The sequence below is a fragment of the Apis laboriosa genome, unplaced genomic scaffold (assembly GCF_014066325.1).
Source record: "Apis laboriosa isolate Shangri-la unplaced genomic scaffold, ASM1406632v1 scaffold63_cov154, whole genome shotgun sequence".
Classification (NCBI taxonomy): domain Eukaryota; kingdom Metazoa; phylum Arthropoda; class Insecta; order Hymenoptera; family Apidae; genus Apis; species Apis laboriosa.
The window spans coordinates 618,456-644,625 of record NW_025223982.1 but is presented as its reverse complement, the minus strand read 5'-3'; the positions used below and the strand labels follow the sequence as shown (position 1 = coordinate 644,625).

Below are 26,170 nucleotides of genomic sequence, written 5' to 3'. Positions count from 1 at the left end.
AATAATATAGAAATAAACTTTTCCATGATATTTTTCCAATATATTTTATATCATTGAAAAATATTATTTTATATTATATAAATGTCGAATTTTAACATTTTCTAACATATAAATATTATATTGAGTATTATAATAATTATTTTATTTACATGGTAAATGGAAATATTTATTAAATCAAAAGGCAATTTCTTAATTAACATGGCAATATAACGATACCTTTTGCAATATTTATATTTTGAACAATGAAACTAAGAACTAAATATAATATAAATAATATTTATATTATTAATATTTCTTGTTCTTTTTATACTTACATATACTTACATTTTTCACAAATATTTATTATAGAACACAACATCTTTATCCTTGAGATGTTAATTATTTTTTCTTGATATTTTTATATTGTTTATATTATACAAACTATGTATAATTTCAAATCCTTATTCAATATTATGAGTATATTCTTGATAAACTTTTATACAGATTTTACAGAATTGTACTCAATAAAAAAATATTCAATCATCTTACAATTAAAATAATTTCTAAGAGCTTCAAAATCAAATAATATTATCATAAATATTTTATCATAAATTTAACTCATAAAAATCATTCATTAATCAAAAATTAAATATTTAAAAAAAACAATTTAAGATAATTATGCTATTATATGTACATAATGAAAAAATTATAAGTACATATATTAAAATAATAAATTTTTTTACGATTTGTTTTGAATTAAATTGAATAAGAAAATATATTGATTGAATATTATATGTGGACTACATAACAATATTAAAAAATTAACATTATTTAATAAATTTGCTAAAACATAAATCACATTATTGTATGAAAAAAAGATCATATTATTATAGTTGTATTACAGAACTAAAAAACTTTGGAATTTGATTTACTATTCAAATATTGTCATATTGTTTTTCTGCTTTTTAATAGCAGAACTTAAGTTTATAATTTCTTATTATTATACAGTGATGCATATTAAAATTTGATTTTTGAACAAACATTATATAAACATATAATTTCAAACAATATATATAAATTCTGTTTGTCCAAAACTCAAATTTCAATTAAAAAAATATAAAAACATAAACAAGCTTAATAAAGTAATTAATAAATTAATAATAATAATATTAATTAGTATCATAGAAATATACCAAATAGAACATAAAAACTGACTTGATAAATATACATACAATTTGCACTTAATAATGCCATAGATGTATTATACATTTTTAATACCAATATCTGCATTCAATTTGCTTCTGAAGGTGCTGCTGGTAAAACATGAACTTGCTGTGCTTTACTAGCATTGTAAACTTGACCAGGACTAAATGGTTCTAGTCTTGAACTAGAAACTATTTCACTTTTACGAATCATATCTTAAAAAAGTTAATAAATGTTCGTGATATAAATTTGTAAAAATATAAAAATTATATTAATATGTATAATATATTATATATTATATATAAATATATATATATTAAATTTTATTATAAATTTTAATATATTATATATTATATATTATAACACTTACCACTTTTTGATTCTGGTGCAGGAATATATCGAGACAATCTAACAATAGGAAGAGGTAAATAACCACTAGTTAATGGCATCACGTCCAATGTGACACTTTGTTTTTCTAATACTTCCAAAGACACAATACCAGCAGTACGACCACACACAGCCCACATAGCTTGATCAGCAAGAACCTCATACATTAATTGTGGTGAAGGATTTGGATTTGGACTAGGTAACATACGTGTTACTGTAAGATAAAGATGGCACATGCTACCAGCACGACAAAATTCACCTCCATTTCCAGCTGCTTCAACTTTTGAAGACACTGTAAATAAAGTCTGGAAATGATATTATAAATAGAAACTCACCTTTTTGAAATATTTTTAAAATAAATTTTATATTTTACACTTAATTAAATTATCAATTAAAGAAATTTTTACATAAACTATAAATTTATTAATTCATATACATTAAAAAAAAATCAAATAATTATACCCTTACCACATAATCTGTAATATCAAAATTGCATCTGTAAAGACTGGATGCTTTTTCCATTCTTTGTAAATTATGAATTTGCAAAGGATCATCATTAGTATGTGAATCATTTAGATTTTCAGTATCATTGATTGATATATATTTTACACGAAAATCAGTCTTAATTGGCATCAAAGACTTTTCATCTTTACCAATTTCAAGTTCCCACATAAATGATACATTTATTCCATTACCTATTACTAATCTTTGACCAGCAATAGGATTTAAACTTTTAAAATTAACATCTATTGATGTTACTGTTGTTAATTCTGGTTCAATTAATTGTAGAAGATGATTTGTTAATCCTGTTACAATTATTTGAAGAAATTTTCTTTGTTTTGCTGTATGAAGTTTCATATTTGACATAAGTGGTGGACCAAAATGTAAAGGAATGCTTTCTTCTAAACCCCATGGACATTGTATATTCAACTATAAAAATGATAATATACAATAATATACAAATATTTAATTAATATTAATATTAATATTTAAAAAGTACATAAATATTTATAACTATTTTTTCTTTTTATACATATAATTTTTTATAATATATAATTTATATACATAATTCTGATCATTAAAATAATACAAATATATAAAAAAAGTACCTTATGTTCTATTGATAATGAATCTTTCTTTGGTGGTAATTCGGCTAAAACTTTAAATTTTAATTGTATTGTTTGAAATGGCTCACAAAGTGGCAGTGATATTTCTAATTCTTTAGACATTATTTCTTGTGAGCTATCAACTTTTATTATTAATCCCCTAGACGTACGTAATTTAAGTTTCATTTCCTTTGTTATTTTTATACTTCCACTCATAATAACTAGTTCTATATCTTGAATAAGGCCTGCCAATAAATCTCTACCACATTTCATGGAAATTATAGGCTGAGTTTTAGCTACTTCGTAACACAATCGAGGATTTAAAATAGGAGATAAAAATTCCAATTTTTCTTCAATAACTAATGATATTTGACCAACTTTGTAAAAACCAGGTTGATCAACACGTCTAGTTAATGTAAATGTGTTCATACCTGGTTTTACAATGAATTCATCACATAATAACGCTTTGCTAAAATCACCTTTTGCATTTACAGATGGTTTTCTATGTTTTGTACTATCAGAACGTCTTACAATAGGCTTAGTGTTTTTATGTATAACACTAGCAGATCCGAGACTTTTATCTTCTTTATAATCTAAATATGAATATACTTGTAATTGAAGTAAACTTGGATCAAATGGTTTCATATCTTCTAAAGTACATTTTGATAACAATGGTATTAATAGTTCAGGTGTTAATTTTGAACCTTTTTTTTTATTAGATATTAAAGGTTTTTGAATTTCTTCAACAGATATAGATGCTTTAGTGCAATTTACTTCTCTAGGAAATAAACTTTGTATATTTATTTCAATATTAACTACACAGTCTTGAACAATTTTATCCATCACTTTAATTTCCATATTATGTATCACAAAAGCACATCCAAATTCTATGAATAAAGGTTGTGGCGATGAGATCATTTTCATATATCCAAACATTTCTTCAAAATAGGTATTTCGTACAGTAATATGTAATACATCTAAACTAGCAATTGCAGCACATATTTTTGTATATTTCTCAACATCATCCATTCTTTTGTAGCATTGTGCCAATTCAAGTTGAGTTTGAGCTCCTAAATGACTCCAACCTTCATCAGTATACGTTTTTAAAGCATCTGATAAAAATGCAACAGCTTTTTGGTTTTCCCCAAGCTCACTATAAAATTGAGCTAATTCTTTCCCAATTAATCTGGCTGATCGAATTCGACCTACATGTTTATAGGTACCCATAGCCAATTCAGCATGTTCAAGATATTGTTTTTTAAATGCTTCTTTTGATGAAAGTGCTTCTTTTAATTTATCAGTAGGTGTTAATTTACCCTCTAAATGTGATTCAGAATCTCCCATACCAGCTATTAAATAAACAACCGTATGTAACTGTTCACTAGATGGTTCATTTCCTGGCATTAATCCACATAATTTTCCTAAATTTCCCAACTAAAATAAATTATAATAAAGATTAATTATATAGTTAATATTGAAATAAAACTTACATAAAAAATATATAATTAACTAATATTTATATAGTTATTAATTAATATTTATATAAACTAATATTTATTTGAAATTCTATAATTAAGAAAATTATACAATTAATACTTCTAGCAACTTACTTTATCTCTAGCAAGAGCCCATAAACTAGCTGTATGTAAGGAGCAAAGATCCAATTGTTGATTATTATCGATATTATAAGATGATAATTGACAAGCTTGCAATACTTCTAATGCACAAAGAAAAGACCAACATTCAATAGACCCTTCAGGTCGTTGAACTTCTAATATACGTAATTCGCTTAATGTATTATGAACAAATGATAAGCACCTTTGCGCAACCTAAATTGAATTGTAGTTATATATTTATATTCACAATGAAATCAAGCTTTTTGTGAATAAAAATTTTATTTTATACTTACTTCCCATGGTTTGTTAAGTGATAATAACATGGCACACTGTCTACTGAATAAGTAACTTCTAAGATCTAATAATGATGCTTTGCATTCAGCCAAAAGATTTCTTAAATGATGATTTATACCATTACTTAAATTAACACCACCCCAATTGTTTAATGGAGTTTGAAATAAATTTAACCAAATTGGTGTATCTACAAATTTTTAAATAATAAATTAATTTTATAATTAAAAATAAATAATAAAAAAAACAATGTAAAAAACAAAATAATATACCTCCTACATTGGAATTAAGAACAAATTGTGTAAAAAGAGCATCCAATTCATCATACTGTACTAATGCTTCATCATATAATCCTAACATTTGTAAAACAAATGCAAGCTCTTCCTGAAAAGTGAATTATGATTGAAAATTACAGAATTATATATCATAAAATACAAAAATAATTATTAAAAATATAAATCTTGATTTACCTGTAATAAGAAATAATGACAAAAATTCCAATTTGGATGATTTCTATTTTCTCTTTGTTCTCTAATAATATCTTCAAAATGAGATAATCTTTTATCATATGCAACAAGCATTAAATAACGTATACGGTTAATTAAACTTCTCCATGATTCAGCTGATCGCATTTCTGATTTTATTGGATTTATAACAGCACAACATCTATAAAATACATTTGATATGAAATAATAAATATACATATATAATAATAAATATATAACATATATAATAAAAAGAAATAATATATAAAATATGTTTATTAAATATTTATCAATTAATTATTACTTCACCTATCACCATTCTTTGCAGCAAAATCACTACGAATTTTATCTAAAACTGTTGTTCTTGGTAATAATTTATTAGTTTTTTTTATATCATAAGTTTCTACTATAATAATCATCCAATCTTGAATGTGATATTGTGTTAATATCTTCAACCAATTATCTATGTCTTCCCTGATATTTGATTTATAAGTATCTACATCCTGTAATCTCAATATCAATAATGAGAAAAATATGAAACAAATATCTAAGTATAAAAAAATTTTACTTATAAAATATTTAAAAAATTATAATAATCTACTTACAGAACATTCAGTCCAATAAATATGAAATATTGGCTGTTTTATAAGATGCCAATCTTTCTCAGTTGGTAAAATATCTTTGGAAAATGGCAAAAATGTTGCTCCTAATTTAACTTGTTTAATTGGTCTACTAAATGATCTACGCCATTCTACCATATCAGCAGATATGGCTTGAAACAAACTATTTTCCAATGTAGAAAATAATTTATCATCTCCTGCATCTATATTATAAAAATAAATAGAATAAATTAAAATAATATAAATAAAAATAATAAAAAGTTTCATTATGTATTGTATAATATATATTATTTAATGAGTATGATTAAAATAAAAAACTATAATATATTTAATAATAATTTAATAAAAACAAATTGTAATATATAGAAAAATATTTGTTATAAAAAAAATGTTAACCTATTTAAAATAACATATGTTCATTAAAATAATAAATGTAAAATTATTAAAAAGATTTTAATTGTAACAAAAATTTTTATTGTACATTGTATAGTTTTGAACATATAATTTAATATCATAAATATTATTAATTAAAAAAAAAGAAAAATATTATGAAAATTGATAGTTCATAGAAGATGTAAATAACAATACTTAAAAGTGTCATCAGAAAGAGGTTAAATAATTAGAATTTTAATTAATTAACTTACATGTAATAATTGGTTTAATATCCATAAAGATATCTGATCTATGTTCACCACCCAAAGACGACCCCCCATTGCAATTCATTTCTAAAGATTGGCAGTTGCTTCGCGAACTTGCTTTTAATCATTACAACTTTACGTCACTTTTATTACTTTATACAAAAATTATTTTTCAGTTTATCTTGAAATAAAATATTTAATATTTCAATATTTTTTCTTTATTAAATTAAAAATAATAGTTTTATCCGTCACAAATAGATAGAAATTCAACATAATATAATAAATCTAACATTTTATTTCAATCCTTTAAACAAATTCCATTGAGGTTGGAATTGAAATCTTCGTTTAACATGTCATGTAATATCGATAGTTTTATAGACTTCGATATCTCGTATTCAATATATTGTTTGTTGCAGTCTTCTGTGCAATAAAAATTATTTAATTTCTAAATTAAGTTTGTAAGTAAAGAATGTAATAATAATTAATTTATAACTTTCGATATAAAATTATAATATATATTAAAATACAAAAATATATTAAAATAATTCTTATAAATACAAACAATAACTCTTAGCAGCAAAATTACATTTTCATAATTATAGAAATATTTCTATAAAGGTTAATAAATTATTGTATGTAAAATAATATATTATTATTTTATGATATATTATATATATATATATTATTATTTTGATTATAGCTACTAATTTATTAGTCTTTTAATTTTAATATATCTTAATTTAAATGTATTTAAAAATTGATTAATTTATATTTTAATTTTACATTTACAGATATTATATTATAGATTTTTTCTAAAATATTTCAATTTTTATAATTTTAAAAAATTACATATAAAAGAAAAATGTATCAGAAAAAAATAATTAATAAAATACCAGGTAATTTACCGCCTCCTTTTAAAAAAGAAAATCAAGGATATATTGAAGATTTAGGAAAGAAACAGAAGTTTGAATTGGAAGAATTATTAGAAAGGCAAAATAGAATTCTTAATAATAAGTAAGTAAAATTTAAGTTATAGCTTATATCATTAGATTACTTTTTGAAATTATTTTTTTTTCTAGTACACTTATATTAAAGCTTCCAGATAAAGGAGAAAAAATAAAATCTTTTCATAATCAAATATTAAAAGAAATAGAACATAGAAATGAAGTTGAAAAGGCAGCTAATCTTTTATCAAGATTAAATTTGGCATCTGAAGGTAAAGTTGCTATGAATGAATTAGAATGGACAGGTAAATATGAAGAAATCAAAGATACTGCTAAAATTATTGAACTTGATAGTGATGATGAAGAAGATCCCTTAAAAATATTAGCACAGGTTAATTTTATATTTCTAAAAATTATATTATATTTTATATTTTAAAAATTATATTATATTATTTATTTTAATTTTTATTGTTTGCTATTATTAGCCTACAGGATGTGGGGTTCATAAAAAAAAAATTATACATGTACCATCAAATGAAAGCTTAATTAAACCAGAAGATTTAGCAGAAATAGAATCTTTTAAAATAGAAGCTACTGAACATATTACATATATTGTCAATAAAATAGAAAAAAAAATTCTAGAAAATGAAAATAAAAAAAAAGAATTATTTAAACCATATAAAACAACTAAATCTAATGTACATGATCCAAAAAGAGAAAAGCAAAGAAAACAGAATAAATATTGGGAAGTTACAGCAGCAACACCTCCACTTATAATTCATGATGCAGCAAAAATTATAAATTTAAGTGAATCTTTAAAGCTACAAAAAGAACAAACAGAAAGATTACAAGTAACTAACTTTTTTATATCTTGTTATTATTTGTATAAAATCAATGATAGAAAAAATTACTATATTTATAATATAAAACTATATTATTTTTAGGAAATTCAAGCTAAACATGCAGCAGAAAGATTAGCTGAGCAACTTGGTTTGCACAATATTGGTCCTTCACCTGAAAATATACATACTTATCTAAGAGATGAGAAAGAATCTGATTCTTTTACTTCAGAAGACGAAGAAGAAAATGAAGTGCATGATGAAGAAGATAATGATAAAGGAAGAACTGTTGTTTTTACAGTAGATAGTATAGAAAGTTAATTTATATTATATTGTCTGTACAAATATATATAAATATTTTATAAATATATTTATAAATAAATTGTTAAATTTTATTATAATAAATTTTAAGAAAATCTTGATATTAAAATATATATATTTTTATAGATATAAAAATATGTATATCATTTTATTAAACATTCAAATTGAATTATTGAAATAAAATAGTTCTACACTTAATGCATTTATTGTTTTATCAAAAGCAATTTATTATCGCGCATAAATTTTATAAAATATGAACAAAGAGAAAATAATGGAAAAAAGATAGAAATAGAATAAAAATACTGTGCTATTTCTAGAATGCCGCAAATAAGACATAAAGAAAGGACAAACAAATAGTAAAAAAAGGATAGAGAATGATAAGAATTAATTTATTTCTTAAATGTGAAAGATATTCCAAAAATATTCAAAAAATGATATTGATTTCTGAATTTTTTTTTTTAGATATCTTTATTTTTTTTTCATTATTTCCTTATTTAAACTTACTTTTGACATATGTGTATCATAGAGATGAACACACTTTCATTTCTCTTTCAAAAGTACAAAAATCTTTAATGTAAAAAATATAGATATTATATTTCTTTACAATCTCTGAAATGATAATGATCTCGCAAATATATATTTTAATACAAAATTATAAAAATTATTTTTGATTTTGTAACATAATCCGAGAAAAGATAGCATACCAAATTTTTTTTATTTCCAAGAATAAAAATTTAATAATATAATTAGTGTACACATATATTAAGATCAATATATAAATTCTTAATACATGTTACACATATCTTATATATATTATAAATATTGTACAAATTTAATGTCATGATTTCTAAAAAAAAGCATGCAAATATTTCAAAAATTTTTATATTAAAAAAATATTTTCTAAGTTGCCTGCTTTCAATTTTTTCTAATTTTATTATATTATTAAAGGATTAAATATATATAATTATGATAATTTGAAATATAATAATAATTCAAAATAAAATGTTTATGGAACTTTATTATTTTTATAATTTTTATATTAATTGTATCCAAAATTATTAATAATTGCCGTGTATGGTGCAGTAGCCTTTGCAACTGTTTGTCCAGCTTGTTTAGTAAGTTTCTAAAATAAAAAAGAAAAAAAATATGAGAAATAATTCTTTTGATATTTATGTTTATAATATTGTTTATGTACCTTGAGTTTATCTCTCTTTTGAACTTCAAGAATTGATCTAACACGTCTCTTATTCTCCAATGTACGTACCACAGCCTTATATTTCCATCCAACTTCATGAGATAATCTGCCTACATGACAGTACTAAAAAATTGTTATGTTAATATCATAATTTTTTAATATAATAATAATAATTATAGATATTTTCTTATTATTTACTCAGTTAAATATGACATCACTAAATATAAAATAATTATATTCAGGCGCAAATTACCATACCATCATTGTGGAAAAAAATTAAATAATTATATATAATAAAATAATAAGTACAAATATATGCTGCATATATTAATTGGTAACTAATTAAAATTAGGATAGAATTTAATCAATCAATAAGGATTTCCTTTACTGTAAAATGATGAAAGATGATTTTTATTTTGATAATAGAATAAAAAGATAAAGTGAAATAATATTTAAAATCTAAAAAATTTATTAATTTTATTTTTTTAGGTTTTATTCAGAATGTAGAATGTATAACAAAATGATAAAAAAAATCAGTTAAGATAAGAAATTCTAACCAATTAGCGCAGCAGTATTCTATATTTTTTTAAATCATTATTTTATCATACCTTTCTGCCAGGTTTAAGACACATGACTCTCATAGCACCTGGTACTACAACACGTTTCCTACGATCATATGGAGGTGGACAACCTTCATATACTTTCAACCTTCTGAGAGCATCTTTTCCTCTTTGTGTTTTATGTGGAATCATTCCTATGAATTAAACAATATGTTTAACACTACAAAATATATATATTAAATTTCTTAATAATTTATATTAAATAACCTCATATAAGTATCTTTTTCATTATATTATCAAATAATGTAGGTAATATATAATCATTAATAAAATATAATTTATAATAAAATTTTTAATAAAATATAAAATATAGTGAAATAAATTCATGATTATAATAATTGAAATATACCACGAACTGTTTTCCAAAGTATTTTACTGGGAGCACGGAAATGAAATGGTCCACGAGCCGGATTAACATTACATCTTTTACGTAGAAAGGACATAAACTTTAACTTGTTTCTAAAATAAAAAAATGTTTAATGAAATATATTTCAATAATTATAAATAATATTAGAAAAAATATATATTATACAAATATTTTCCATATTTAGTTATAATTTGATAAATATATCCAATTATACAAACCTGAAGAAATTACCAGAAATATTAAGTTGTTCACTACGAACAACAATTACTTTATTGCCTTGTAAAATCGTTTTAGCAATAATTGCTGCTAAACGACCAAGTAAGTGGCCACGGCCATCAATTAATATTGGCTGAAAAAATATAATTGTTATAATTTTTCTTTTACTATTAAATGTCATAAAAAAATACTTACAAAAATTCAATCATTACTTTTGTTAATAACAAATAGCAAATATCAATTGATGAAATGAGATTATTTCTTCAATATTATATAAATAGTATCTTAATATTTAAAAATAATGAAATATAGAACTTGTATTAATTTATGAGCAAACAAGTAAGAAAACACGTGTACGCGGATTTACGTGTAAACGACTCAATAAATGAACATATTTCTAAGAAAATTCGTACTATCTAATTAAAAAAAGTATTTTTCATGTTTTTATATATAATATGCAAAATTAAACAAACATATTCTATAATACGATCTACGTTATATCATTTAAAACATTAAAACTTAACATACATACCTTATTACTGAAGCCAGTCATTTTGTCACCCTACCGGAAAAGAATCCATGAACATTGAAGAGTATGCAACCTCTTACCGGAAGATGTAAGAAAATATATTTTCAGTGCATCCAACATTACATTTTATTTTACAAAATAAAAATATCAAGTATCATTTATTATATATTTATCATTAGTATAATACAATATTATAATATCACAATTATTTCATATGTATTATTTTATATAATGTATTATATTTTATAATCTTACATAAAGATAAATTTTTATCTATATATCTACATGTAACATTTTATATATTAATTTATATTTTAAATAATTAAAAAAGTATTTTTCGTAAAATTATATTTAATTATAATTTTTATTCATTAAAAAAATATTCTTATTAAATTTATTGCAGATAAAATTAATTTTTTCATAAAACATAAAAAAACTATTAATAGAAAAAAAAAGTGTAAAACTGCCATCTAGTGTTAAAATAAAATTTTATATTCAAATTTATAATGTTTGAAATTGATTTTTAAAAATATATAGGTTTTTAAGTAAATAAATTACAAGTATGAAACAATTTAATATTTTTTTATTGGTGACGGTGGGTTTCGATAAACTAAGTATGTAACAGAGTACACTGATTTGACAACTAAAGTTTTAAACTTTACATAAATCGAAACTATATCGCTGCCGTGTTAATTAAGTTTTGTTATGTAACAATATTTATGTACATAAAATTATATTAGTTTTGAAGATTAAGATACGAAACACATTAATAGTAATATAATTAATTAAATGATCAAAGTTAAGATTGATATTAAATTAATATAACCAGATATATTTGACTTCTTGAGTCCACATGATATGACTCCTTTTCTTCAAGGCATTATTAAAAAAATATCCGTTATATTTTTCTAATTATTATTATTTATATTATTTTATGTTTAATATTCTTAAACTAATATCACAATGGCTCGAGACAGTCAAGACTTCCAATATTTGTGCACATATTCTTATACTATATTAGTTTGCCGGTTGCATAACTGTCTTGAAAAATTTGTATCCTATTGTATAATAAGTAAATTAATCTTTATGCTATATAAATCTGAAAAATGTCTATTTTTATGTATGAAAAATTCCTAAAGTCGCACGAGCATTGGTTCTTAATTTTCTAACGGACATACAAATTACATGTAAAAAGTTACTACTTCATACTATAGATCATGTAAAGCACACATTTGTTTTACATATTTTTAAAAAAAAATTGTAATCATGTTATGTGTATGTGTGTATGTACGCGCGCGCGCGCGCGCATGTGTATTTCGTATTTACAAATAATATATTTTAAGTATAGTTGTAAAAAGCGAAAACAGTGCCATTATTAAATTAATAATTTAATTGGAAGGTATTCAATTTCTGCATGATTATTCTTTTAAAAAACAAAATATTTTTATTGCTTTCAATCTATGTACTTAAAATAAATAATCGCACATGTAAAGGCACTGCCTCATTTAATGTAATTTACAAAATATGGATAGTAAGTACAATTTTTTTCAATGTACAAACACTTGACATAATCTATGAATATTAAAAGTGTGCACGCAATAAAAAGCTAGTATTTCATATATATGCAATTTAATGGATCTGAAATTAATTTTATTTTTATTAAGACATATGAAAGATTATTTTATTAGAAAAATGTACAAATATGTAAATATACTAAATTCATTAAGCATGTGTCAGTGTTATTAAAAAGATTTACATTATAATTTCATTTATGAAATTTTATCAAATATAAACATAAACACTGATACAGATTATTTTTATTAACTGCATATAATTAGATAATGCTTTTTTTTTAAATTGTTTAAGATCTTAGCATGAAAGTAACTTCTCATTTGTCAATTGACTTTTTTTCAAAAAAGCAAAAGTTGAAGTTATTAAGCTAAGCTTAAAGTTATGTTCCCTGAATAAGATGGGCATCTTCTTTACGTCATTCCAGGTACAATAACATATTTTCAACAATGTAATATAAACACTATCATACATTATTTCATTTTTTACTGTCATTATTATATAGAAATTCAGGACTTGTAAAGAATATTCTATTAATAGTTTTAAACAGTATCAATATCAGTAACAATTCAAAATATTTTGCAAAAATAATTATATAATGATTTAGTCATTATTTCATTTTAAATATCATGAATTATATATAAATTGAAACTACAATAAATATTTTATATGCAAATAACTAGTAATATCATAAAATTTGGAAAAATATATAAAAAGTGTATTAATAAAACAAAACAATATTATAGAATGATTACACTGTTTCCGCTTGCTACTAAATTTATCTTATACAATGTTAATTGATTATGTATTTAAACATAAAAAAATAATATTATCAATGTGCTTCATAATAATGGAAGTACTTTGTAGCAGTGTTTATAATGAATTGCTATGACAATCTCAAGTGTTTATACGTACAGTCTATCTATAATCTTATCCTAGATCCTCAGGCAATATATCCTGGCATACACAAATTTCGTGTAATGCTACAATATGAATACAGTCGAATGTTTCAGAATAAACATTATCAAATAACATTTTAAATTTTTACATTATTCTTAAACTTTTGTAAGAATTATTTGAAAGATAATAATTTACATTTTTATTTTTAGTATGAAAGATGCTGTTAGGGTGAATCTAAAAGAAAAGCCCGTGCTCGTTCCGTCATTTTGCGTACTCGTCCTCTACTACTTATACTAATACGTGGTACATTTTCAGGTTCAGGACTTTCGTCACTTTCTTCTGCATAATATCGACGTTTAATTTTACGTCGATTTCTAACTGGCACTGTATTGCTCTCATCACTTTCTTCATTATAACGAGGTCGTTTTCCAGTCCTTCTTGAATTTTGTGTTTGTTCTTGATTTTGTATTTCTCTAGTTCCACGAATTCTTCTTTGAGATCTTGATGATACAAAAGCTTTATCTGATTCTTCACTATCTGAATCTTGATTATTAATTTCATGTTGAGATTGTTCTTCTTCTTCCTCTTCTTCTTCTTCCTCTTCTTCCTCTTCTTCTTCTTCTTCTTCACTTTGACTTTCAATATTATTTTTTCCACTTTTTGTTATATTTTTAAAAGTATTCTCATGTTCAGATGCTAACTTTCGTGATCTTGTTCTACTTCTGTTAATAACTTCCTCTTCGCTCTCTTCATCTGATAATTCATTTGTTGTAAATGCTTCATCATCATTTTTTGAATTTTCATAAAAGTTTAACTTTGACTTTGATTTTACTTGTTTATTATTTTTGCTATTTTTTGCACGATTTTTTCGAGTTTGTTTTCCACGTCCACTGGGTGTATATACTTCTCCAGAATCACTATCAGCACTTACACTAGGTACTGTTTTTCTTGCTCTTGTCCTTCTTATAGGTACACTACCACTACTTTCACTTTCTGAAGAAGCTTCTGAATCACTGGCTTCACTTTCACTTTCTTTTGGTTTTTTTGGTACTGTAGATCTAGAAATTCTAAGTTTTAGCGTAGGTCGTGTTGTATTAGAAGAACGTTTTGTGTGTCCATTTGTCATACGTGATGGTCCTATAAAATAAAAAAAATATTTATCAATTTTGTTATTTTTCATTTTTATAAATTTATAATATATTAAAAATAAAAGCATAGAAATATACTTACATAATTAAGTCATTTAAAAATAAAATATACATACCTGGTGCAAATACATTGGAATTGTTTTTTTCTACATCATTTAAATTAATATTTTCATCTTCACTATCTATTTCATCTGCATCAGAACAAGCAGATTTTGATTTTGAAGGTGCTATGGATAATGGTAATTTTTTATAAAATTCGAATATATAATTTATAATAAAAAACTTATAAATTGATATAATGAAAACATACCAGTTCCGTTTGTTAGTCGAACTTTACCTCTTCTACCTTTTCCTTTCGTATTTTTCGTATTATTATTACGTCTTCTTGCAGATTTCCAATTTGAAATAATTTTTCGCATATGTTCTTCAAACATAGCTGATAATCTTATTGTCATTGAATATATCTATAATAACAAAAATTGTACTATAATTTTCCATAATATTTTAAATATTTATCACATTATTATATTATAAAAATATTATCCTATCTATTTTCTTTATATGTTATATATTATACAGAATTAATATATAATACTATTCATAAAATAAATAGTAACAAATGTGATATACCCTTGATCGTTTATTAGTGTTATAATTCCTACTATTTGTAAATATTAACCGCATATCTTTGGCAAATTCTAAAGGAGTTTCATAATTTCCTCCTAATAAATCTTCTTTTACTGTACGTAAATCCATTGGTGTATCTATAATTTGATGATAATCTGGATGTTCTAATCTATCAACTGGTTCTCTATAAAATGTTGAATAAAAATTATTGTGAAAAATATGCAATTTTGACATATATAATAAAATTATTATTTACAAATGCTATATATAATTTTAATATATATTAAAATAACATAAAACTAACATAAGCTTGTAAAAATTAAATACCTGAAAGGTATAGAATCTTCACATTGCCATAATGTTTCTAATAATTGACGACAAGCTACTTTCCAATCATTTGATACTTCTGGTGAACGTAGATTTCTACTTGAAGTTGCTCTTTGAGTACTAGTTGAAGGTCTATTCTTTGTATCTTCTACATCAACTTCTGATTCAGAAGAATGGTATGTATCAACTAATTGATGATAGAGAGCTGGTACATCTATTTCTGTAGTTTCTCTATATAAATTGTAAATAAATATATTTTTATTAATTATATTTTGATAAAAATAAAGTAAAATAAAAACAATATAACTAACATAAAATTAGTGAGTGGATAAACTAGATCTTACTTTATAATACGTAGACATAAATCAGTAACTATTCTTGCATGCTTTACTATTTGACTATGTGGTTCATTAAATTGTTCTGCATTTGTTGCTAAGTATCTAACATCAAACTGTGCAGATGTTATTCTTCGATAAAAATTATTTTCAAAACGAGCTTTTATAGTTGTTAAATCAATAGGATATTCTACAACAAATGCATATGCAGGATATGCATTGAGATCAACAGGCGCCATAAATGGTTCTGCAATTGCAAGACTCATCACTTGATCTAGTCCACGTATAATTCTGCGACATGTTGCTTCTCGATCTCCCATAGGCCATTCCTCTGCATGAGGTTGATACAATATTGTTCGTATTTCCTCTGGAAGTACAGGAACTGCACCTCCAAGTTCTGCCGGAAGTCCTATATTAAATTAATATAAGCAAATTATATATCAATTATTATCTAAAAATAAAAAAAATTATATATAAAAATTATATATAATCGCAATAAATAAAATTTCCTGTTTTTTCGAAATTTTTCAATTTTTCTTAAATTTCTCAAAACATTTTTGAATAGATATAATATATAAAAATTTAATCAATTATCAAATAATATAATCAGACTAATAATAAAATTTTTAAACATACTATTTTCATCAATTGGTTCAAGATCCCAAGGACTCATTCTTTCATATTCACCATTATCCCATCTGACACGAAAACACATGAAAAAAGATTCAGGAAAATCTTCATCTAAAGGTTCCATTGATTGAATTTGACCCATCCACCATCCATCATCAATCATACAACGGAATCGGTCTCCTTCAGACCAACTACGCGCTAAGGCTGTATCGAATGTTTGACGTAAAACTAAAAAATCTAATACATCAGCCATATCATGATATTTAATAGTAAAATTTTCTCCTGTTAGTCTTCCATCTTCATCCATTAGCGCTAACTTCAAACAACATAATCGAGGTGGACGTATTTCATATTTAATACCTACTACTTTTACGAATTCTTGGGCCTGAAAAATATATTTCTTGAAATAATTAATATTAAAATTATAATATATTCAAATACAAAATTGAAAAAAAGAATCTTACTCTTATATTGACTTTATTCCATGGTTCACATCGTGGACCAAGTTCATATACTTTTTTATTTCTAACAGCATCTAAATAAAATTGATGACCTTGTCGAAAATATACTATTTCATCACCCATTTGGGGATAATAAGGAGCTTTCCTTGGTATTATCTCGGTAAGCCATTCTGAAGGTCTAAAAACGTCTGGGATATCATCGATGCCAGTAGACAATGGAATGTCCTTTAAATAAAAAGAAATTTCAGAAGAGAAATTTATTATAGAAAACATTTAATTACCTTTTTTCTAGGACGTCTATTACGTCTTCTATCCATGTCACTTGGAGGAGTGAGAGATCGCTTTTTTACAGGTTTACGTTTACTTCGTTTTGGTGGTTCTAGATTTAAACCATGATCAGCAATCCAATCTGAATATTCTGTGCTAGACTCTGATGTAGAACTATCAGAACATAAATCTTCTTCATGAGCAGTGGAATCATTACTATTACTACTGGCTGAACTTCCTGTTGTTCCCACATTATCAGGATTCTATAAATAAGTGAATTGTTAACATATTGAATTGTTGAACATATATGATAAAATAAATATAGTTTTCTTAATTTTAATTAAATATATAATTATATAATTATAATAAATATATAATTATAATAAAATACTTAGAAATCTAATTATATCTATAATTATATTATCTATAATTATATAAAGTACCTCAAAGTCATCATCTTCTTGTTCTTCACCACGAGTAGCTCTAGTTCTATAACCATGTCTAGTAGTTCTGTTACGTTTTCGATTTGCTATTCGACTACCTATATTATCTTCAGTATTGGCAGTATTTGATACTGGTTGTGGTCTTTTTCGCATTTCGCGTTTTAAATTTTCAAGTTCCATTTCTGCTGTTGCATGTCTATAAATATTATATCTTTATTTATTTATAAATTAAAACAATTTATATGTATATTAATAAAAAATGAAATAATTTAATAAAGAAATTTATAATATATTTATATGAAACGTACAAAATTTTAATTTGTGTTTCTCTAACAGCTGAATTCATGGGTCGAGCAAGAATAGGTTTGTTCCAAGGTGTAGTATTATCTCTTTGCCAATTACCGCTACTTTGTCGTACACCTTCTACATCTCCAGCTCTTCTCAATCCAGATCTACTTCCTCGTGGACTAGCCATTTGACGAACTGGTTGCTCAGCTGCATTTTCTTCTCTTTCATCAGCTGCACTTTCTGCATCAGCATTAATATTTTGTCTCTGTGCAAGAGCTTCAATTAATTGATCAATATTAGATCGTGGTTCCTGAGCTGGGAGACCTTCTATAACTTCTTGCATTCCTAAGTTATAATATATATTTTTTTAATTCTAATTTTTTTCCTTCTATAATAAATTAAAAAAAAAAATTGATTTATATACCTCCAGCACCTACTGCAATATTTGGTACTAATTGTTCCCCTCTACAATTTTCTCTTCCAGGAACCAATCTTTGTAATGCTGGTGGATAAGGATTTCCATCAACATCCACTAAAAATGGTGGAGGCATTAAATGAGGTGCAGTTTGTGTTTGTTCATCCAAAACATAATTATTTGCATCTCGTATTAAAGGTCTATAATCCGTATGGAAAAATAATTCTTTGGGTACCTATATAAAAATATAGAATTTATAATATTTTTAGAGATATAATATATAAAAATTAAAAAAAAAAAAATATCACAATAATAATATATAATATATATTTAAAAATAATAATAATAATAATAATATACTAAATAATAATAATATATTAATATAATAATATACTAAATATTATAAAAAAAATATATACTTACTATTTTAAGTTTTTCAACACCTGATCCAAATCCATATATTAAAAGATGTCCATGAGAATCTGTTGCTGCTAACATTGTTCCATCTGGAGACCATTTTGCATCAAAAACAGCACCATTACCTTGTCCTTCAATAAAATTTTGAAAACACGCTATTGGTTCTGTATTCAGAACATCCCAAATTATAAGTTGTCCATCATGTCCAGCACTTAATATAACACGAGGATCTATTGGATGAGATTCTAACACAAAGACTTCATCTTTATGTCCACGTAGAATTTTCACTAATTCACCTGATTTTGCATTCCATACTTTGAGACAACTATCATTTACAGCTGTAATAACCCATTCATCACTTACATCCCAACTAACCATAGTCACTTTAGCTTTTTTGTTAGAATCATCCTCTGTTTCTGATTCTCTGGAAAATTATAAAAAAAATATTTATTAAAATTATATATAAATATATAATAATTATTTCTCAGAAATATAATATTTTAATTACCCAGGAAGTTTTGTAGTCATTAATAAACGTTTATACATCCATTGTTGTTGTTCAAAATGCCATACATTTGCAGTACCATCTTTAGAACCAGAAATAAACTTTAAACCATTATGCGCCCATTGAATACTATCAACTGTATCAGAATGTGCTTCAACTTCTAAAACTCTACATGGACCTTCATCTCCTAACATTGAATATACTCTAACATGATGATCTGCTGAACCAGCTGCCATAAATGCACCACCAGGACTAAATGAAGCACATATCATTTGTGCTTGACCTGGGCGCATTTTTTCATGATACTGAATTGGTTTTGGTCTATAAGAAATATATATTCATGCATATATCTATATATATAATACTTAAAATATTTAAAATAAAATTTTATATTTTTTAAAAAATATATAAAATTTTATTGGAACCTACTGAAAAATTGCTCTTTCATTGCCTTTTTTTGTATGAGACCAAAAAGCAACAGAACCATCTGTACTTGTAGAAACTAAATAATAAACACCATTGCAAGATATAGGACAAAAATTTACAGATGTAATCATACCAGAGTGTCCAGAAAGAACTGCAACCTGATAAAAAATTAAGAAAATAAATTTAATAAAATGATACTTTATATATTAAAAAATTAATATTCCAATATAAATATAAGATATTATTTATATAATATAATATAAGATAATATAAGATAATATAAGATATAATATATCAACTTACAGGAGACATTGTTTGAAAACACCAAACTCTTAGTATTCGATCTAAACTACCAGCAGCAAGTAAAGTATTATCAAAATTTACTGCAATATCCATGATTTCAGCAGATGCTCCTCGAAAAGTTGCTAATAATCGTCCATCAATAGAACTCCACACTTTAACAAGCAAATCATCTGCACCAGTTATGATATATTTTCCAGTACGATCAAAAAGAACACAATATACTGCAGATAAATGTCCTAATGTGTGCCTATATAACTGCATTTTATTATAAAACTTTGTTGGTATTGCCTCTCTTCTACTTAGAGGACCTGAATTTTCTCTTCCTTGAAGTACATGTACTATATAAATAATAATATTTGAATGAATAATAATAATTATATAATAATTTTTATAAAAATAAATATTTGATTTACCTATATTAGGCACTAATAAACTATAAGGTGAATCCAAAAATGGTTTTCCACCTAGTCTGCCAGAATATGAAGTAATAGTATGCATTTGACGTTGGACATCTATAATAAATTTAAATTATTTATAAAAATAATTTTAATGATTATTTAAACATATTTATAACTTTTTATTATATATATTTATAATTTTTTACCTTCGTGTGTACGCAACAAAGATTGTCTGCCAGCTCCTAAAAGAGATATTGCTCCTGATATACATGGAGGTACTTCTTTTTCCAATACTGGTCCAATTCTGGCACATATTTGTAGTAAATGATTTGATCCAATATGAGAATATTTTTTTTCCTAAGACATAATTTTTGATTTTGTTTTATATCTTATTTTATATTATAGACAACAATATCATGTATTTTTAAATATTTATTAGAAATATTGGAGAAAAAAATGAAAATTATGTTTTATTACATTATTGATTCGCGCTAAGAATTGAAATTGAAATAATCTAAAGTAGTCCCTATTTGTAACCAATCAGAAGACAAATAAGCAAACGCCACCAATGCGAATAATCCACTCGTCACGCACGATACTAGTTTCTATAAATAAGGTCTGAACATGAGATATATTCATTGATCAGTGCGCACAAGATGGCCGGAAGTTAATGCTTATTGGTTGAAAGTAATATGGTGGGGGAAACTTGTGCAACGACAACATAGAATTAGAGAGGAGAAGAAGGAGAAGGGTTGAGGAGTGGGACAGAAAAGGGGTAGCACCCTATTAGGGGTACTTCATACATTGGTATTTGATGACCAGCTTACAATGCAACGAAACAAAGTTTACTATAATGTTATTCCAAAAAATATCCTATTTATTCCGTCATATATGATGAATTTTTATACACGAAATAAAATTTCCGTCAAAATATTAATTTTACTTACCAACTCCTCAAAGGTTTGATTATGTACATGCCCTTCCCAATCTAGTCTTTGCGGCAAAACCTATGAAAAAATTAAAAAATCATGAAAATAAGTCGATTGATCGATCGATCATACTCGAGATAAGATTGTGCCAATTTGTCGAACATCAAGGTCGCCGACCTTGAAATTCTAATGTTTTGACAAGCAGAAACCACGTGCAAACCATGTGGAGCCGATGGGTATGTATAGTGTCACCCCGGCAAAACGTCAACTCACACCAATCGTCTTACCTTAGCTCGCTCCAATTCACGCTTCAACACCTAGAACGTACATTTTTCGTTATGATATATTACAACAAAATTTTACAAGTTTTACTTCGAAAATACTTACATCTGCGGCCTCACGACAAGGTCCCGCCGCTAAGAATTTGGCAATTAGGAAGTACAGCTCTGTAAGAAAGAACGCTGCTTAGGAACGAACCGCACGCCTCGCTTCGTTGCGGATGGTAAGGGCGCTTATCGCTCCCATTCTTTACCTGGTGCTATTACAGTCTCGTTCTTCGCCACGCTGTCCTCCATTTCGCCTGATCAATCGTTTATTATTCACTCACAGACAAAGAGAAACATTTGCTTTTTAGGGTCATAGCGCGGCAGTAACCATTTCAGATTTCATTTTCTCTCTCGCGATGTCTCGACCGCGAGACGCACACGCACGCTCACCTCCTCAACGGAAAGTAGTTCCCCCCCCTTCCCGATTGTCGACACAACGTACCGTATTATACAGGGACGTAACTTGTATCCCAAAACCCTGTATAATTTTATTTTAATTTGAACTTCTTGAAGAGAAGGAAGGACTGTCTTTTTTTCTTTTACATTTCAATAAAAAATAAAATTAGATAACTCATTTTAACATTACTATTATATGTTTTAATTTGTTTTAATATGTTTTTTGTTTAAAGTTTTGTATTACGATAAAATGTATATGTGAATCATCTGCACTATGTAACGCGGTTTATTTGAAATTAAAAATGCAGTGATAGAAACAGTGATTATAAGAAATATGAAAAAAGCAAATAATCTTGAAATTTAAATATAACATAAAGCAGGTTATATATAAAATAAAATTTATCATAATTATTATTGTCATATATTATTAAATATTAATTATTTATTATAATTATAATTTTTGTAAAAGAATAGAAAGAATAGAAATTTACTTATAATGAAACACTTATAATTTTACAGTGATTTAAATAATAAACAATGATTTTATGAAAATATTATTAATAAAAAAATATTAATATTCTTATATACATAATTTTCTATTTTTTTCTATTTAAATTTTATATGTTATTATAGAATATAAACATGTTAAACTAATTTTTTAATTTTAATCATATATGTTTTAATAATATGGTAATGTTTGCATTTATTTTGTAATATAATAAAAATTTTCATCTATTACAAAATTAAATTCTGCTTGTGTTTACTATAAATAAACATTAGAATTAATAAATATAACATTATTTAGTATTATTATATGTATTTAAATACTTACATATATTTAAGAAGAATAAAAACATAATATGCATTTTTTCACAAAAGCTAAAACTTCAAGATGGACGCTACGTAACTCGAATAAACTCGAAATATCGATGTGTAACGATATGTGTATATATAAGTACTTGTATATATAATATATATATATGCGATACCACGTAATTTTCTGAAAGTTTTCATAATTTTTAAAAAATTATCAATGAATATAAATTATTGAATTAATATATATGTTATAAAAATAAAAAATATTATATAATAAATGATAATAATTTTTGTATAGAAGAAATATGTGTTTTAAAATTCTTACACAATTAAATGCCGACGTGTCAGTAAGATAATGACAATAGATTTTTTCATAAAACATGACGTGTTGTCTAATATTATTTTTATTAAACAAAATTACAGTAAAAATTTATATTAAGTAACATCATTTAATAATAAAAAAATTTATATTATTAGTTATCACTGATAATATAAAATCATAAAAAATTAATTAATATATTATATAAATTAATTAATATATATATAATATAAATATATTAAATATATTAAATAATATACAAATTAAAATTATATAAAATATAGGATTTAATTATATAAATATATAATTATATAAATGTAAATATAATTTTTACTTGCAAAGATTTTTTTTAATATATTTCAAATATTTATTATTATTATTTTAAGATAAATTAGATATTCTTTTAAATATTATATCATTATATTATTATATTTAAAATGTCATGGATAAGAGATAATACTTCAAATTGGTTTCTACGTTTGGCTGTAAAAATTTTAAAAGCTGGATATATTCCTAAACATGTAGCATTTATAATGGATGGTAATAGACGTTATGCAAGTAAAAATGGAATAGAAAAAATAGAGGGGCATACAAAAGGGTATATAGCAATAAAAATAAATTTATATAATATATATATATTTTTATTTTTATATTATTTTTTTTATATATTCTATATTAAATATAGATTATTTTTAAGATTTGATAAATTTGCTGAAACTTTACAATGGTGTATGGATTTTGGTATACAAGAAGTAACATTTTATGCATTTAGTATTGAAAATTTTAAAAGAAAACGAGAAGAAGTAAATGGACTTTTAAATCTTGCAGAACAAAAATTTCAAAGATTATTAGATGAAAAGTAGGTCAAAAGTTATATTTATAAAACAGTTCATTTAATAATATTTTATATAACAAATATTTTACTATAGGGATAAAATAAAAAAACATGGATTATGTGTTCGCATAATTGGTAATTTTTCTCTATTACCTAAAAATCTACAAGAATTAATAGCAGAAACTATGATTATTACTAAAGAACATAAAAAAGGATTTCTTAATATTGCATTTGCATATACATGTAAGTATATTTATCTATATAAATATTTTATATATTAATATATCAAATAATACTTTTGTTTTAAAAAATGAATATAATAATAAAATATATCATAATGTAAATTAATAATTTTCATATTTTTAAAATTTTTTTCTTATAATTATTTATTTTAGCAAGAGATGAAATTACACATGCTATTAAAGATGTAATTGAAGGTATCCAATGTGGTGATATTCTTTCTGAAGATATTGATGAAGAACTAGTTTCTAATTGTTTATATACTAATAATTCAAAAAATCCTGACTTATTAATTCGTACTTCTGGAGAAGTTAGATTTAGTGATTTTCTTATGTGGCAAGTAAGTTTAAAAAAATTAATATTATTTTTTATTTGTTATTTAATATATTACTTTATAAATTATTTTTCAATAAATTTCAGATATCAAATACATGTATTTATTTTAGTAATGTTTTATGGCCTGAATTTAATCTCTGGGAATTTCTTAATGCAATATTTTATTATCAAAGATGTTATTCTGATATACAAAAGATAATAAAAATACAAAATATAAAACCAAAAATACAAAATAGCAGACAATTGACATACATAGACAAATTGCATCATAAAAGACAAATTGCACTTCAAAGAATATGTTTGTCAAATTTTTAAATAATATATATTATAAAATAAGTTTAATTAAGATTAATTATAAATATCAAGTAAGATTAAAGTATAATAATATATATTTATGTAAACACTACATGTAAACAATTTTTCTTAATCATTTACATTTAAATTTATGTATATACTTTAAAAATATACTTGTACATTTTTTTAAATATTCTAATGCTATTCAAATATGTACAAGTATTAAAAATTTATAGCTCTTCTTTTATTCTATAAAAAATGTATTAATATGTATATAAAACAATTTCTTTTAAAAAATAAATATAATATATATAATGTTAAAAAATATGAAAAAAAAATAGAAATATTATGCATACAGATAAATTCATTTTCATTTCATTCATAAATTTATATATGTATATTTATATATAATGAAACAAAAATATAAATGTTATGCATATCCATAAATTTATTTTTTAATTTCATTCAATATATAAATTTGTATATATTTATATATGTATTTATATGTATACATTTATAAAATTTGTAAGATATTTTTTTGAAATATCCTGTACATCAAATCTGCTACATTTATAAATTAAATATTTGGCTTAATTTTAATACTTTTTTAAATATACACTATTTCATACATTATCACTCTTTCTAAATATATTATATATTATTTTATACATTATATTTAATATTTCATTAATAAAACATTTTTATATTTTCAAAAATTTTTAATCAAAATTTTTATTTTGCAGAAACGTTATAAAAAAAATATTTATTAAATAAATATATTACATAAATATGATCAGGCACATTAATATTAGTGTAATTTTGAAATAGAAATATAAACTTAAATATTATTGTATTTTAATATTT

General features: G+C 23.7%; 5 protein-coding genes across 12 annotated transcripts; 2 read left to right on the top strand and 3 right to left on the bottom strand.

Moving 5' to 3' along the window:
* Positions 1-1,089: 1,089 nt before the first annotated feature.
* On the bottom strand, positions 1,090-6,465 carry LOC122718384 (trafficking protein particle complex subunit 10). Of its 3 annotated transcripts, XM_043943379.1 has the most exons (11): positions 6,332-6,465; positions 5,673-5,890; positions 5,377-5,570; positions 5,053-5,248; positions 4,855-4,966; positions 4,585-4,772; positions 4,286-4,504; positions 2,679-4,109; positions 2,038-2,499; positions 1,553-1,874; positions 1,090-1,397 (listed from the first exon to the last, which is right to left on the bottom strand). In XM_043943379.1, exons 1-11 carry the CDS (start codon positions 6,408-6,410, stop codon positions 1,270-1,272), a joined length of 3,549 nt encoding a protein of 1,182 aa, XP_043799314.1. In that variant the 5' UTR covers positions 6,411-6,465; the 3' UTR covers positions 1,090-1,269. The 3 variants fall into 3 exon arrangements, with proteins under 3 accessions (XP_043799314.1, XP_043799317.1, XP_043799316.1); XM_043943382.1 differs by lacking the exon at positions 6,332-6,465 and having other exon boundaries at positions 5,377-5,577; positions 5,673-5,807; XM_043943381.1 differs by lacking the exon at positions 1,090-1,397 and having other exon boundaries at positions 1,647-1,861.
* A 187-nt stretch (positions 6,466-6,652) lies between these two features.
* Positions 6,653-8,528, top strand: LOC122718385 (DNA-directed RNA polymerase II subunit GRINL1A). Its single transcript, XM_043943383.1, has 5 exons — positions 6,653-6,783; positions 7,117-7,339; positions 7,405-7,660; positions 7,755-8,120; positions 8,214-8,528. The coding sequence occupies exons 2-5, from the start codon at positions 7,188-7,190 to the stop codon at positions 8,427-8,429; spliced, it is 990 nt and encodes a 329-aa protein (XP_043799318.1). The 5' UTR covers positions 6,653-6,783; positions 7,117-7,187; the 3' UTR covers positions 8,430-8,528.
* An 899-nt stretch (positions 8,529-9,427) lies between these two features.
* On the bottom strand, positions 9,428-11,448 carry LOC122718389 (60S ribosomal protein L13a). The gene is made up of 6 exons (XM_043943389.1): positions 11,360-11,448; positions 10,830-10,960; positions 10,594-10,703; positions 10,233-10,378; positions 9,625-9,747; positions 9,428-9,552 (listed from the first exon to the last, which is right to left on the bottom strand). Exons 1-6 carry the CDS (start codon positions 11,378-11,380, stop codon positions 9,469-9,471), a joined length of 615 nt encoding a protein of 204 aa, XP_043799324.1. The 5' UTR covers positions 11,381-11,448; the 3' UTR covers positions 9,428-9,468.
* A 2,141-nt stretch (positions 11,449-13,589) lies between these two features.
* On the bottom strand, positions 13,590-23,422 carry LOC122718432 (PH-interacting protein). Of its 2 annotated transcripts, none has more exons than XM_043943457.1 (23): positions 23,299-23,422; positions 22,277-22,548; positions 22,132-22,190; positions 22,032-22,061; positions 21,763-21,822; positions 21,022-21,172; positions 20,831-20,929; positions 20,418-20,755; positions 20,118-20,272; positions 19,692-20,009; positions 19,190-19,607; positions 18,776-19,001; positions 18,372-18,696; positions 18,064-18,259; positions 17,635-17,883; positions 17,357-17,578; positions 16,899-17,277; positions 16,272-16,671; positions 15,928-16,158; positions 15,604-15,784; positions 15,284-15,437; positions 15,090-15,200; positions 13,590-14,962 (listed from the first exon to the last, which is right to left on the bottom strand). In XM_043943457.1, the coding sequence occupies exons 2-23, from the start codon at positions 22,317-22,319 to the stop codon at positions 14,049-14,051; spliced, it is 5,259 nt and encodes a 1,752-aa protein (XP_043799392.1). In that variant the 5' UTR covers positions 22,320-22,548; positions 23,299-23,422; the 3' UTR covers positions 13,590-14,048. The 2 variants fall into 2 exon arrangements, with proteins under 2 accessions (XP_043799392.1, XP_043799391.1); XM_043943456.1 differs by having other exon boundaries at positions 22,277-22,606; positions 23,299-23,342.
* On the top strand, positions 23,385-25,436 carry LOC122718435 (dehydrodolichyl diphosphate synthase complex subunit DHDDS). 5 transcript variants are annotated; one of them, XM_043943467.1, is made up of 5 exons: positions 23,385-23,421; positions 24,299-24,460; positions 24,531-24,679; positions 24,832-25,016; positions 25,097-25,436. In XM_043943467.1, exons 1-5 carry the CDS (start codon positions 23,396-23,398, stop codon positions 25,325-25,327), a joined length of 753 nt encoding a protein of 250 aa, XP_043799402.1. In that variant the 5' UTR covers positions 23,385-23,395; the 3' UTR covers positions 25,328-25,436. The 5 variants fall into 5 exon arrangements, with proteins under 5 accessions (XP_043799402.1, XP_043799401.1, XP_043799400.1 ...); XM_043943466.1 differs by lacking the exon at positions 23,385-23,421 and adding an exon at positions 23,577-23,625; XM_043943465.1 differs by lacking the exon at positions 23,385-23,421 and adding an exon at positions 23,577-23,625 and having other exon boundaries at positions 24,287-24,460.
* Positions 25,437-26,170: the final 734 nt, after the last annotated feature.

Excerpts from the sequence above, each read along its gene's own strand:
- LOC122718432 (XM_043943457.1), bottom strand. The coding sequence starts at position 22,319 with ATGGAGGACAGCGTGGCGAAGAACGAGACTGTAATAGCACCAG. Across the intron at positions 19,002-19,189 it reads GTGTTGAAAAACTTAAAATA|GTACCCAAAGAATTATTTTT; the intron begins GTAAGTATATAT and ends ATTTTTATATAG. Across the intron at positions 17,884-18,063 it reads AAGAAGATGATGACTTTGAG|AATCCTGATAATGTGGGAAC; the intron begins GTACTTTATATA and ends ACTTATTTATAG.
- LOC122718389 (XM_043943389.1), bottom strand. The coding sequence starts at position 11,380 with ATGACTGGCTTCAGTAATAAG. Across the intron at positions 10,961-11,359 it reads TGACTGGCTTCAGTAATAAG|CCAATATTAATTGATGGCCG; the intron begins GTATGTATGTTA and ends ATATTTTTTCAG. Across the intron at positions 9,553-9,624 it reads AAAAGAGAGATAAACTCAAG|AAACTTACTAAACAAGCTGG; the intron begins GTACATAAACAA and ends TTTTTATTTTAG.
- LOC122718385 (XM_043943383.1), top strand. The coding sequence starts at position 7,188 with ATGTATCAGAAAAAAATAATTAATAAAATACCAGGTAATTTACCGCCT. Across the intron at positions 7,661-7,754 it reads CCTTAAAAATATTAGCACAG|CCTACAGGATGTGGGGTTCA; the intron begins GTTAATTTTATA and ends TGCTATTATTAG. Across the intron at positions 8,121-8,213 it reads AACAAACAGAAAGATTACAA|GAAATTCAAGCTAAACATGC; the intron begins GTAACTAACTTT and ends TATTATTTTTAG.
- LOC122718435 (XM_043943463.1), top strand. The coding sequence starts at position 24,039 with ATGTCATGGATAAGAGATAATACTTCAAATTGGTTTCTACGTTTGGCT. Across the intron at positions 24,461-24,530 it reads CAAAGATTATTAGATGAAAA|GGATAAAATAAAAAAACATG; the intron begins GTAGGTCAAAAG and ends ATTTTACTATAG. Across the intron at positions 24,680-24,831 it reads TATTGCATTTGCATATACAT|CAAGAGATGAAATTACACAT; the intron begins GTAAGTATATTT and ends TATTTATTTTAG.
- LOC122718384 (XM_043943379.1), bottom strand. The coding sequence starts at position 6,410 with ATGAATTGCAATGGGGGGTCGTCTTTGGGTGGTGAACATAGATCAGAT. Across the intron at positions 5,571-5,672 it reads TTTATTGGACTGAATGTTCT|GATGTAGATACTTATAAATC; the intron begins GTAAGTAGATTA and ends TTGAGATTACAG. Across the intron at positions 5,249-5,376 it reads GCTGCAAAGAATGGTGATAG|ATGTTGTGCTGTTATAAATC; the intron begins GTGAAGTAATAA and ends TGTATTTTATAG.